Here is a 15041-nt window from a genome sequence, read left to right on the forward strand (position 1 = left end):
GGTGGCCCTACAAAATGGCACCAATAACCCTAACTTGTCTAGTAAAGTAGCGTACCAATATTTTCAGGCCGACAGAGGACACACTTCCGCAGCAATTGTAATTGGTAAGCCTATTTCATAATTATGTTGATTTAATGACTAATATTGATGATTTGATGAATTTTCTAAACAAGACAAATATACAGTAATAATAACAGGTCGGACATTAATAATTAACCGTGTTGATATATATAGTGGCAAAGTTGTTGTAGCTTTATACATTGAATTGAATGTGTTGTAGCTTTATGTTATAACTAGAGTTAATATAATTAATTAAGAGACTAATGATAGCTTCGATCAAATTTTGTTGTTTTCTCATACTTAATTATATGTATGACAACTTTTGCATACCGATACTGCGATTTCTCCTAATCTAGTCGAGGCACGTAATACATAAGGAAAAAGGAAGTTCAGGCTACAATCAAACCTCTCTGCAACATCGTTGTTTGTTTGGATATCTTTTAATTATTAAATCGAAATACTATTACAGAAAACATACAATATAACGTAATATGAAATCAATTAAGGAAAACATAATTGTTATAGTTAAATATTATTATAGAGGAGGATCATTATAAAGACAATACACTAATACAAACCATTCATATTTTAGTCTTGATGTGTTATATAGTTGCAAGTATAATGGAGCCAACTATTGGGTTTAGGAAGGTTTTTGTAGGCCCAAAGTTCCTCAAATTGGGCCAAGCTCAATCGTACATGTAGTGGACTTGGTGCAATCTTCGAGCCTATATGAAAAAAATTGAACAAAAGAGAATAAGATAGGAAAACTATATAAATTAGACATACTTCACTATCAAATATATTATTCATATCTATACTATTAAAATATTACATATCTTACTATTAATTAAGAGTTTCTTACGCATCTTACACTTAGATGCATGTATTTTTGCTGCAAGATACACAAAAATAGGGAGAGAGGGGAGCGAGACCCAGATACATGGGAGAGAGGTGAGGGAGGCGAGCGAGATTTGCTATGTATCTCATATACAAGCGAATCCACTTGAATACAATATATCTAGAACAAATTACACCAAAATTTGATCTCATGTATCCGAGATACATGTACCTGGACATATTTGAAGGGACCAAAATCTGGTAAGCTACGTAATATTGTAGACTAGATTGTATCTAACTAATTAGCTCTACTAGTAGGATTTATGTAACTTTCCCCCAATTCAAGTACGAATAGCTCCTATACTCCACGAATAATCAATTAGTACGAGAAGGTTTTGCTTTATTTACTACTTCCATATCCCCGTTTTATGTAGCACATTTTATTCTTAATAGACTGATTTATTTCAGAAACAATAAAATCACTGTAATTTTACATGTAGGTCTGTGGAGGGTGGTGTGTATAATGCAACCTTACTCCTACCTTATGAAGATAGAGATATTGTTTTCAATAAACCCTATATATATATATATATATATATATAATTTTGATAGTATTATATTCCGAATTTATTCAAATTAATCTCTCTTATATAAAATTGCATGCAACTTTGATGACTCTGTAATAACTGACAAAAATAAAGGGGCAATACCAAGGGTGCTTCCTTATAACAAGAACGTTTGTGTATATTTCAAGCTATTAGATGTATAAATAGAGATGAATACCTTGGTGATTACATATTATATATCATGCAAAATTAAATCACTACAAAGTTTCTCCACTCTTTTATTCAAATCACCACAAGAAAGTAGAAACACACATAAATTTGAACTTAAAGAAGTTCCTTTTTGTTATGGCAATATTGATCAAGATTCTATCTTTTCCTTTCCTTTTTGCTCTTTTTCCTTCTTTTCTCAACTTAATTTCCTCTACCATATTTATCTTCCAAACATGGTACTAGCAAAAAAAAAATGCCATGTATTTTGAGGATGATTAATTTCCTGAGAGGGGGAAGTTGGGAAAAGAAGGAATAGAGCAAAAAGGAAAGAAAAAAAGTTAGAATTCTTGAAGAAATGAAACTAATTAATTTATTTATTTATTAGCAACTGATTTATAAAATTTCAAACACTGTTTGATATTTTATTTTCAGAATATTTTTGAAAAAAATGACAATATAAAGTTCCCGTAGAGGTAGCAATAGCGTGTACTAGACACTTTTTAGTCCTGTAATTAAAAAATATATAAATTGTGCTAGAACTTCAATTATATTAATTTTTAAGTGAAACTGCATGATAGTGACTATTTTTCAAATACCGACATTAGCAAATGGCTATTTTATGAATATTTGCCGAGAAATGGGCTTTTCATTTTAGCATGCTGATCCAGTATTCTAAATCTTGCAAAGGCCCAATCCAATTCCAATGGAAAGGCAAATAATCACTTTCTATGCCATGTTTTTAATTTAATAAATCTGATAAATCAGTCATAGATGTATGCATATAATAATATAGTAATTAAAGGGTAAAAACAATAACCCTATTTTTTTTTTAGTAAACTATGAAAAAGTGACAATGCATTTTACATTTTACACAATTTTTTGACATGCATAGTTATCATTTAAACCTAAATTACGAAAATTGTTTCTTAAAACCTACGATCTCTACATATTCATGCACATTTAGCAAAACGTAGGATATAATAGAAGAAAAAGATTTATGGATACCACCTATTAATTATAGTTCATAGAGATGGGACCCTATCAGATCTCTAATGCGTAAAAGTAAAGAATGCTTGTAATTTTGTATTAATTTATAAAGAACTACAAAACCAAATGACCCGTCATAGAATATAATACCATTAAGTACCTATAAGTGTGCATCATATAGAGAGACTTATTCTAGTGGGGACTAAGGGTAGTTCTAGTAGATGGTGAGTGAAAGAAATAGCATGAGAATGTGGGTGGTGGGCCAAGTCCAATGGGCCAAAGAAGCCCACCTCTTTTGACTTGCACATTCAAGAGAGGGACTTAAAACCACTTCACTTGGACCATACCTTTGTCACATTTTTTTCCTTTATGTACTAGACCCTCCTCACTTGCATCTCATTGTCTTTCCTCTTTATCTCTTCTTAATTGTGAAACTAAAAAAAGATAGGATCTTCAAAGACATTACATATTGCAAAGATAGATATGTACAAGTAGCTACCTTGGAAGTTTATTAGTTACTTTGCATTGTGACAAGATAGGAAAAAGGAAGGAGGAGGTGGGGTTGGGTTGGGTAGGGGTGGGATAGGGGGCTTTATCAAGAAAGATTTATATTAATTTGGCATTTCATATATGGATGAGAATATTCTTGTTTAACTTGTCAATTGATATCTATTCTTACTTACTCCCATTTTAAGTAGTGTTAAAGTGGTAAAATATTATCATAATATCAGAATCCGACTCATCTCAGTTCTTAATTTATCCAATATTGAGCCCTCTCATAATGTGTTATGTTATCCACGCTCTAATAAGCAGGCTTGTTCTTAATGGAAACTCGATCGCAATATTTTTTTTCCAATAGTCCTCAATTCATGATTAATTAACTTTCGAAGTTGAGTTAAGCTCTATGTTCATTTTCTTATCACATCCATATGTAGTTTCTGTTATAGGTAGTTCCTAAAATGTCTGCCCTTAGAATATCGGAGAGCATAAAAGAAACATGAAGTACATAATTCATTAACTTAAACCTAAATTTTGAGTATGTCTCCAAATAATCTTGATTCATAGTTGTGACAGCCATAAAGCTGAGTCATCTTATTTTTTTACCAAGACCATATGTCAAATCCTTAGGTATTCATACGTATATAAGTTTTAGCTTTGTAATTTGATATTACACAACCTTACTCCTTTATACATAATAAAAAAAAATCTACCCATTAAAAGAAAACTTATAAGTTTAATCATATACAAAACAAACGCTCCAAACATTTAAAACTAGCTATTTCTATGGTCCCACTTCTTGTGACATCGAATACGAGGGTTAAGCCATCTAATTTCAATGTGAATTCAGACAGTGAATTTTCAAGATTACTTTTAAAAATAAAATTTATATATTTAGAAATTATATAAAAATCACTAATACTCTATTTAAAGTATTTAAAAGATATATATGTGATAAAATCGCTGTCAAAAGCAAACTTCATGATTTGACTCTTCAAATTCTGTGTCACATAAACTCGGGCAAATAAACATATATGTTCATTGCTATTAACAGATTTTGACCCGTGAGATTTAGATCTTTAAAATATTATTAAATTGATCTAAACTATATTATATATGATTCTTGATGGTTCTAACTAACCAATCCTTCCTTTAGGCAGAAGAACCTTTTGTTTTTCTCTTTTTAACTTGTAGTTAAATTAGAAGTTTGGTGATTGGGTGTTTGTGGAAAGGGTGGTCCTCTTATGGTCAAATCATTGTCCAAAACAAACTTTATTTTAATTGGGACTTTAAGAAGAGTTGCCTATATAGTGGTGAGTACTGAAATTGAATTCAAGAAAAGATTGTTACCTATTTTTTTTTTTTTTTTTGAATGAATGAATATGATAATATTACTCAATCATGTAGGCATAAAAGTTGATTGATCTTTTAGGTACATGAGACATGAGTGTGACATATGTTAGTTTTCCCACCCAAAAAATAAAAAAACAAAACAAAAGAAAAAGAATAACTTTCTTTCAATTGTTTGTTAATATGCAAATGATTTATTTGTAAAAGAAACTAGCATAATATACATACTTGTTGATTTGATCTTTGTTACAATTTTCACCAAAAAAATTGATGCTTGAATTGAATATAATGTATATCCTGTCCCATTTCATATGTCAAATCATTCTTTACTCTTCTTAAGAGACAGACATATAATTATAACATTAACTAAATTCTAGCAAACAATATTGTACCATAGTATTATATATGTATATTATTAATTACAATGCAAATGTACAATGATGGTTATTATGTGTTATAATGTATGGATATGAAATAGTAAAACTTACTCTATTATCTTATGATTTCGAAATTAGCTATTTATCCCAATATATTTTTCACTGAGGTGTGTGACTCACTCTATTTATCTTTATGCTTACCGATCTTGTTCCTGAGTATTAGGCGTAATTGGTTTAATAGGGTCTGACTCATTTGTCATGTCTAATATTCTCGTCTATTCAACATATACAATAGATTTTTTTGTGCCTAACCATTGAATGTATAGTACATTATATGCTTTTGGGGCATAATAATATTAATGTGTACATACAATTATGTCAATTTTATGAGAAAACAACATAAACCCGAGGATATTGGAATATTATATCAAGAAACTGTTTATAAACAGTTGCATATTAGGCAAGTTATGTTCTTATTTGATTACTAAAGAGATAGGAATATATATATATATATATATATATATGGACATATGGATATTATTGATTTAGCTCTTTATCTTTGAGAAAATATTGGGCTTTAAATGAAATTTTTTTTTTAAATTTTGGTCAAACCAAATTACAAAATCTGTCTTAGTTGAACTACAGTATATAAGATTTTATAATTTTAGGGAAATTATAAGATATTATTGGACCTAAGAAAGGTCACGGACACAGACCAAGATTCACCTAAAACTATAGCACGTGAAATGTTATAATTAATCCCAAAAGTATATAAAGAAGAAATTAATTTAAATACACCTTTTCAATTCTAGATTTTGACTAAACATTTGAGTATTATTGGCTATTGTTTTCTTTTTCTAAACAAAGGTTTTGTTAAATTAAAGAGTTCAACACACAATGGGATTAATAGTTTTAATTAAGGAGGGTAAATATGATTAAGTTACGTACATTTTATGAAAGTGAAGAAATTAAATTAATTAATACTTTTTCTTCTTACAAACAAAGTGTTTTGCTTCTATATTACAGGTTTTTCACTTCGTTCAGCTATATTAGGATTTTATACAACTCTATTTTGGTGATTAAGTTTCACTTTAGTTGGTGTGAAATGAACGAATTCTGGAATAGGAGGTCTTGTCGGTATGAAACTTACCCATCTGGAGTGAAGGATTGTCATCCTATAGCTGAGTGTTTTTAATTTAGTTTAGAGTCGAATAATGAAGCTCATGATTCTGTCGTTAAAATATGTTTTAGTATCAATATAGATGTAGATTCTAATTAGTGAATAAGTAGTAACATGTTACGTACATAGTGTGTTGGAGTGGAATGGTTCTCGAAATCTCTTCACTTTTAGTTAGAGGTTTCAGATTAATCAAGTTTCTGAAAATGAAAAAAGTTATATCAAGAGTATCATCCTCTAAAAATGGATGTAAATAGGGATATAGATTTAGTTGTTGTTGTTCAACCTATATTCTTAAGACACTTAAAACAATAACTTTGAAGAACTTGGTAAGAAACAACAAAGTTTAAAGAATATTTTCAAAACTAGAAACTTAAAACCAATAAATAAAATAGAATCTGAAACAAATTAGAAATAATATACAAAATATTTTTCTCAAAGAAGAAAATCGAGCCCACTAAATGCACATTGTGTCCTTAAGAAAATTATTCCCCTCAAGTATCCGATGTTAATGGAATATATCCTCCTAGGATAGAACAATTTTACTCACCGATGTATCGGTACCTAAAAATCCAGTGTCAGCTAAACACTCGGAAATAAAGTATATTTAGAATACTAGATTTAGTAGTAGAAGAAGAAGTCCAAAAATTGATTGTTGAAAAATGAAAGGAAATCCATCTATTTATGAACAACAAAGAGTAGTGTGAGCAATTGTTTATTATGCTTTATTGGAAAGATCACAATCTTTTTCACAATCCTTTGGAAATGTCACAATCTCTCAAAAAGGTCACAACTCTTCGTAAAAGTCGCAACTTTTCATTAAAGTCACAACTTTTCATAAAATCCACAATTTTTTATTAAAATCACAACTCTTCTTAAAATTCAGAATTTTTCATAAAAATCACAACCTTTTATTAAAATCACAACTCTTCTTAAAGTCACAATTCTTTATTTTTCATCCATACCTTTTAAAATTCAACCGTTATCAATGTGAATATCAAACTATGGATACAAATTCAAAAGAGAAAAAGTAGTTTAAATGTTCATGAACAAGAACCAATGTCATTTTCATCTAACTTTATTTAATAAAAAATTGCAGCTTGAGAACCTGCATCTTTTTTTCACTTTGGCAGAAATTTTTAATCTTTAAAACATAGGAAACTTTTTGACAAAAATAAATAAAATAAAATAAATAGCTAGTTTATTACATCCTTATACAGAGGAATATAATAATTATGTTCTGACCGAAAGTTTAAAATTCATTTGTCTATGGTATAAGGTTCGATTATCTACTTTTTTTACAAGGAGTTAATTTAAATGAAAAGTCTAAATTACTATTTATAATCTTAATAATGATACTTCAAATAAAATTTTCTTATACAACACAAAAAGAAAATGTAAAAAGAAAACAAAATATAGAGAAGAAAAGTTGTCCACGTCCTCACAAAACCAGGCCCATCAAATACTAGCCACGTTACTATATTACATGCAAATGGTCCGCATTCACATGAATACGATCCTTTCATCTTTAATAAAATATTTTGAATTCAAATTTTAATTACGAAAAAAAATTATGTGATGTGATTCTTCTTTGATGGGTTTAACATAATATGTGTTAATTTAGATTAATCGAAACTTCGATATCTCATATTGTCCCTTTAATCTAACCACACTATGTGGTCACCTTGTAACCAACTCACACCCCCTCCCCTCACCCCAACCCCCACCCCACCCGACAGCAAAAGAAAATTGAACCCCTTTTTTTCTTAACTTCTTTCTTTATCAATATCCCATCTTAAAAAATTCAACTGGTCCCCAAAAAACTCAATTTTTCCTCTTAAAATATAAGTTGCCAAAGTTCCAAGTTCAATCACTCCATTTAGCAGCGGATTCAGAATATTCACTAAGTGGATTTGAGAAATAAAAATAAACTGTTTAAGATTTAAATTTGGAATTGCAAGCTAAATTTTAAATTTCTCAATCATTAAATCAATTTCTAATCTTATGTTCACGAGTTCAAATTTTATATAAATACATAAAAATAATTTTTAAAAATATCATACATATGTTATATAATTTTTTAGGATAAACTACCTTATTAGACATACATCTGACCTATACTAAATTTATCTCTACTTTCAAACAATTACATATATTACTAGTTTTAATATTTTATACTATATATTATTGAAGATACATCAGATATTTTTAGCATCTTAAATTTGGAAATCCAAAAATGCAACAAATTTGACGAACAAAAGAGAAAGATAGTATGTAATTTGTTGCAAATAAGAGAGTTTATGTGTGATAAACCTTATCAAGGAAGAAGAAAAGAGACTTTTTAGATTGGATTGGAATTATTGATGTATCTAACACATTATTGATGTATCTGACATATTATTGATTAAGATTATATGTATACATTTTTTATCAGTGTATCTCATTAAGTGTATATGTATATGAATAAACATACACACGTATTGGAGATTTACGCATGTATCTGACACATTATTGACGTATCCGCCACACTATTGAGTTAAGATTATATCTATTTAGTTTTTTTATCAGTATATTTGATTAAATGTATATGTATCTGACAAAATATATGCATGTATTTGAATAATAGTTCATGCAAATGTGAATTTTTTCTTAATTAATGACACTTTCAGTCATATCTCTTAATTAAACACGCTTCTTAATTAATGACTTTCAATTATGTCCATTAATTGGACACACTAATTATATTAGTACAAGATACATATATTTTAGACCCAAAATATGGTGAAGAATTATCATATTACAAATTAACGTAAATCTAAATAATTAGATTCTAAAATAATGAAATTTACGTAAGTTAGCTATTCTTTTTATCGAAGAGGGTTCAGATGACCCCATTGGTACCCTCATCTCTCTTCTCTATATATAATTCTTCCACATTTTACACCTTCATGTAATTTCACTCCTTTTTCTTCTTTCCTCTTCCACCAAAGAAAAGGAAAAAACACACACTTTAATTTCTCATCAGTCCTTTTTAATCTCTCTCTGCAATTTGCTGCAGAATTCTTCTGCACCAGTACTGCAGAATCAACTGCAATATACACAGTGCTGCAGTTAAATAACGGTTTTTTCTTCTTCGATTTGACAATTTTTTTTGCGAAAATGATCACTTGGCACGATCTGTATGTTGTGTTAACAGCAGTTGTTCCTCTCTATGTTGCTATGATATTAGCTTATGGTTCTGTTCGATGGTGGAAAATCTTCTCTCCCGATCAATGTTCTGGGATCAACAGATTCGTAGCCATTTTTGCAGTTCCTTTGTTGTCTTTTCATTTCATAGCTATGAATAATCCATATGAAATGAATTTCCGTTTCATTGCGGCGGATTCACTGCAGAAAGTAATTATGCTTGTTGTTCTTTCGCTATGGGCTAATTTAACTAAAAATGGTAGCCTTGAATGGAGTATTACAATTTTTTCTCTTTCAACACTGCCGAATACATTGGTGATGGGTATTCCTTTGTTAATTGCTATGTATGGTGAGTACTCTGGTAGTCTCATGATACAAGTAGTGGTGTTGCAGTGCATTATTTGGTACACACTTTTGCTCTTTTTGTTTGAGTATCGCGGTGCGAAAATGCTTATAATGGAGCAATTCCCAGAAACTGCTGCTTCAATTGTTTCGTTTAAAGTGGAATCTGATGTTGTATCTCTAGATGGACATGATTTTCTCGAAACAGACGCTGAAATTGGTCAAGATGGTAAACTTCATGTTACTGTGAGAAAATCAAATGCGTCCCGGAGGTCGTTTGCTATGGACCATCGGCCGTCGAATCTCACCGGAGCTGAGATTTACAGTCTTAGTTCTTCGAGGAATCCGACTCCTCGAGGGTCTAATTTTAATCATAACGATTTTTACTCTATGATGGGTTTTCCTGGAGGAAGATTATCCAATTTTGGTCCTGCAGATATGTACTCTGTACAATCGTCTCGGGGTCCGACTCCGAGACCCTCTAATTTCGAAGAAAACTGTGCTCCGGGAGGTCTAGTTCAGAGCTCTCCGAGGTTCGGGTATTTCCCCGCGCAGCAGCCTGCGCCGGGATCTTATCCTGCCCCGAACCCTGAAATTTCTTCCGCAGTGCCTAAAAGCACAAAACCTCAGCAACCAAATGTACAAACACAGAAGCAGGAAGTACAACAACAGCAGCAGCAACAGCAACAACAGCCAAATGCTAAAGCTAATAATCATGATGCTAAGGAACTTCATATGTTTGTATGGAGCTCTAGTAATTCTCCGGTATCGGAGGCCGGTGGCCTCCACGTGTTCGGTGGCAATGATTTCAATGCCAACGAACAATCGGGTCGATCCGATGGAGCCAAAGAAATTCGGATGTTGGTTTCTGACCATACTCAAAATGGAGACAGTAAAGGTACAATTTTCTTTATTTTGTTTACTAATTAACTCGGAATATAAACTATTTAAATATATATATATTTTTTTAAAAGTAAATCCGCTTGACGAGGTGTGTTTTAATATTATTTTAATATATACTTAAATAATTTTATATTTGAAGCCATTCCGCAAACAGGGGAATTTGGTGGTGAGGATTTCACATTTGGAGGTGCCAATGGTGGTGGAAAAGATGGCGATGAAGAAAAAGGCGAAAAAGAGGGACCCACCGGACTGACTAAACTGGGGTCTAGCTCCACATCGGAGCTACACCCCAAACTCGCTGGAGGACAAGATGCTGGTATGGGAAAACAGATGCCTCCAGCAAGTGTTATGACTCGTTTGATCTTAATCATGGTTTGGCGTAAGCTTATTCGTAACCCAAACACGTATTCGAGCCTCATTGGTCTGATTTGGTCTCTAATCTCATTCAGGTAAGCTATTTATGGATTTAAAAAACTAATTACTTTCTTAACTTTTTCAAACATTCTGAGTATTTTAGTAGGAAAAAGTTTAAAATTTGTCCATCAATTAATTAGTTGTTTTGTTTGTTTGTGTTTTTAGATGGCATGTGCATATGCCCAAAATTATAGAGAAGTCAATCTCCATTCTCTCTGATGCTGGCCTTGGAATGGCTATGTTTAGCTTGGGTAAGTAAATCGTATCGCGTTCTGAATAAATTATTCTCACTCATCAAAATTTTACTGTATTTTGCTGAACTCGTAAAGAGAACTATAGTTATATGTAATACGAGTTCTTGACGCTAGCATTATCAAACATTTAAAGAATTTATATTTTTCAACTATATATTGTACCTTGCTTTCACTTTCATATGTTAAACCATTTCTATTACGTTAAGTTTTACAATTTTGACCATCCAAATCCAATGGTAGAATTAATAGGGTAGTTATATTATCAAAATCATAGTCTTCGTGGGGTCCTTACTTGACTTAATCATTGGTTTGGTTACTAGTAGTTGAAATTTAATGGAAGAAGTTTCAATAGCTATCTAGTAGAGGCGGATTCGGAATTTTAATTAGTCTGTGAATTAAAAAAACACACGTCTTGAACTTAGGTTGTTTCATTTGTATATATAATTAAAGTCGAAAGCAACAAGTTCAGTTAAACTCATGAGTCACGATGAATTTATGTGTAGGTTTGTTTATGGCTCTTCAACCAAAAATCATTGCATGTGGTAACACAGTAGCTACATTTGCAATGGCTGTAAGGTTTCTAACTGGCCCAGCAGTTATGGCTGCTGCTTCAATTGCTGTTGGCCTTCGTGGTACTCTTCTTCATGTAGCCATTGTACAGGTAAATAAATTATTCATATAGCCTTTTTTTTTTAATATATTGTTTTTGGTGGCAAAGAAATGACAAATTTATAATCTACTTTATTAAATGTTGCATTAAAATTGCTGGTTCAATTTTTATTTATTTTTAATAATTTGATATATTGAATTTTTTTTAAATTGTTATTTTATATTTTTAGGCTGCATTGCCACAAGGGATTGTCCCATTTGTGTTTGCTAAGGAGTACAATGTTCATCCAGCTATTCTTAGTACTGCGTAAGTAAAATTATTTCTCGATCTGTTATAACCAGTTAAATTACACTACAACGTATATAATAGTGCAATAATTTATGATTTTTTTTCTTCGTATTTCAGGGTTATTTTCGGGATGTTGATAGCGTTGCCAATCACATTAGTGTACTACATTATTCTTGGATTATAAGAATATATGTCAATTGAAGAAAGGAGGAAAACAATAGTGGGAATCATTAATGGTTTAATTAATTCATGGGATGAGAATTAATTAAAATTACTCATGAAAATTCCCAGATATTTGGAGCATTAGGACAAGAAATTTGACTTAAATTAGTTTTTGAAGGCCTCCATTTGAAGAAAAAAAAACATCAAAAATGTTGCAAAATTTAGAAAAGAGAAGACAAGAAGGAGCAAAACATGGAAGCAAAAGGGATGATTAATTATAATCTATAGTCTATATTTTCATTCCCATAATCATTACGCGTGTGAATTATCAATTTGAAAAAAATAATTGTCAATTAGTAGAAATTCAAATTGATTTTGACTTTTCAATGTTAGATTTTTAGTATTTTTTTTGTTTAATTAACCAATCGTACCGTGTGTATTTATTTATTTACTAAGGTTATTAATTGTAATAGTTTGGTTTGCTAGTTTACTTCCATTGTAAATTACTTTAGATTCTTAAAGACTATGATCCAAAAGATCTCATGTTACATGTTCCAGTCGTGAAATCAATAGACTGTTTATATTATCCTTTAGGGGTATGATCTTTTGGACTCAGTATGAACGTCTGACTATTTTTTTGTCGTGTTGTGTTAAAAAAAGATTTCATATTTCGAAAATGATGTATTCATAAAAAAGAGAGACATCTCACATTCAAAGTTAGAATTTTCACCTCAAAAGAAAAAAGTAGCATTAGATGCTAAAAGAGTTGTTGTTTATAAAAAAGGAAAAAAGAGGAAACATTGGGTGGATCTTTGAAAGTAAATTTTATTTTATTTTCCCTACTAAGGCTACAATGGATCTTTGCAATTTGCAACTTTTTAAAAAAAAAATTGGGCACAAAGCACTTTAGGTGTGGGGGCTCTAATTGAGAGCAACGTGATATAACTCATATACAAAGAGAAAATGAAAAGAGAGCACAAAGCTGCATGAGTCAAAAGTGCTTTTGATCTCTATATTGTCGAGATAATGATTGTGAACACGAAGGTTATGATGGGATGAATATGATTCTTTATATGTTATTAGAGATACGTGTGTAAGGAGAAGTTTAGATTCGGGCTTGCTCAACAACATATACGAAATTTCACAAGTAGAGTCTAAGAAGGATGGTGTACGCATCATATCCTACCTCGTAGAGGTAACAGACTGATTTCGAAGAACTCTTGATTCGAGTACAACATATCAAAATAAGTATGAAAAATGGAAAATGACATTGGAGAAACGAAACTACAATGGATACAAGCTTGCTCGAACTTAGTTATTAACACTTAAAATCGTATTTCTTCATTAAAATTTTGACTCAATTTCAATACTGAAATTTTAAAAATGAAAAAAAAAAAAAAACTAGTAGAGACTAGAGAGTGTTTTCTCTATTAGTAGACCTTATATCTATATAAAATAGAATAGAATCTCAGAATCTGAATATTGAACATCGAATGAGAAATTAAAAAGAAAAGTTGATAAATAATGAACAGGATGATGATATTGATCGATGTGCCCATAATCCTACCCTACTAACCCAAGCATGGGTTGTAATACAATGAACATATCACCTCAAAAGCTGTCTTACTTTTTTCATTTTCATAATGTTGAAATGTTGAAAAAGTCATATTCAACTCAAAATAGTTCATTAGCTCTTAAGCTATGGTGTCTTTAATTATGTCATTAGCTAGCTAGGTGTAATAAACTAGCATGCTAATTACATTTTGATGCTCTATCTTTACACAAAGTTGATAGAGAAAGAAAGAAAAAAATATAGGCCGCTTAAGGCATAATATTAACATCACCCAACTTACACACATCTAAATACTTATCTCTATTCGATAAACATAAACAATTTTTTACTTGATTAACTGAATTTAAATACACCATGATCTGTCACATAGCATAACGAGTGGTCTCAAACTCTTGTAGGAGTGTGGGGCTCTTAATAAAAAAATCGAGAGAATTGTTGAAAACACCTCTAAGTTTGATGAGAATTTAAAAATGTATTTCACTCATGTGACAAGATCAGGGTGTACTAAAGTTCAGTAAATCAACTAGACGGATATTTTTAAGGTTGTTGATAGTTCGAGGACGAAACTAATAATTTACGTCAAGTTTAAAGGTGTTTTCAATACTTTTATCTTATTTTTAAAATCCACAATTGTTATTCCTCAGATGTGTACTGAGTAAACTCATTCCTATACAACAACTCGCATACCATATAAGTGATGTAAATCGTCTAATGCAATGAATATGACTAAAAAGACATTGACAAAGAAAATTAATTCTTGACTTTTCTTATGGAATATCACGTATTACACCAACTCCGCCACGGCCGCTTGATTACCTTATCCCTCATGAAAGTTGTGAATAGTAGTAGATTGAGATTGTTTAAATTTCAAGAAAGAAATGTCACGTAGCACAACATTCTTCTCAATCTAAAAGACGTTGATATTACGTTGTCCTATTATTAGGGGGCACATGCACTACTTTTTTTGCATTATGTTTTCCCAAACACTTCGATTCACTCTACAATTTTTTTATTTTTTTTACCGTAGCCCTATGAGATTATGAATTAATCTTTTACCATAAATTACGGCGGTAAAAAAAAAAAATCAAAAAATTAGTGGCTTGAAAAGGATAGAGAACGTGGGTTGTAGGGAGTACGTAACAAAAACGTCTCTTTATCACGCGCCAATTGTCCTCCTATGAACCGAACTCGATAAAAAAAATTCACCCTTAATTAAATTATATCGTACATATCGTGTGTTATTGTTC

At 30.9% G+C, this 15041-nt stretch overlaps 1 protein-coding gene across 2 annotated transcripts; it reads left to right on the top strand.

The window, feature by feature from the left end:
• Window positions 1-9009: 9009 nt before the first annotated feature.
• Window positions 9010-12399, top strand: LOC125821381 (auxin efflux carrier component 7-like). Of its 2 annotated transcripts, none has more exons than XM_049500794.1 (6): window positions 9010-10488; window positions 10633-10942; window positions 11073-11158; window positions 11665-11822; window positions 12001-12077; window positions 12177-12399. In XM_049500794.1, the coding sequence occupies exons 1-6, from the start codon at window positions 9222-9224 to the stop codon at window positions 12241-12243; spliced, it is 1965 nt and encodes a 654-aa protein (XP_049356751.1). In that variant the 5' UTR covers window positions 9010-9221; the 3' UTR covers window positions 12244-12399. The 2 variants fall into 2 exon arrangements, with proteins under 2 accessions (XP_049356751.1, XP_049356752.1); XM_049500795.1 differs by having other exon boundaries at window positions 10648-10942.
• The last annotated feature ends 2642 nt before the right edge of the window (window positions 12400-15041 follow it).

The sequence above is a fragment of the Solanum verrucosum genome, unplaced genomic scaffold, assembly GCF_900185275.1.
Source record: "Solanum verrucosum unplaced genomic scaffold, falcon-dt-bn FXZP01000217.1, whole genome shotgun sequence".
NCBI classification, from domain to species: Eukaryota; Viridiplantae; Streptophyta; class Magnoliopsida; order Solanales; family Solanaceae; genus Solanum; species Solanum verrucosum.

Bases quoted from the DNA above. Each gene is read 5' to 3' on its own strand.
- LOC125821381 (XM_049500794.1), top strand. From the start codon at position 9,222: ATGATCACTTGGCACGATCTGTATGTTGTGTTAACAGCAGTTGTTCCT. The intron at 10,489-10,632 runs GTACAATTTTCT...TTATATTTGAAG, and splicing joins TCAAAATGGAGACAGTAAAG to CCATTCCGCAAACAGGGGAA. The intron at 12,078-12,176 runs GTAAGTAAAATT...TTCGTATTTCAG, and splicing joins CCAGCTATTCTTAGTACTGC to GGTTATTTTCGGGATGTTGA.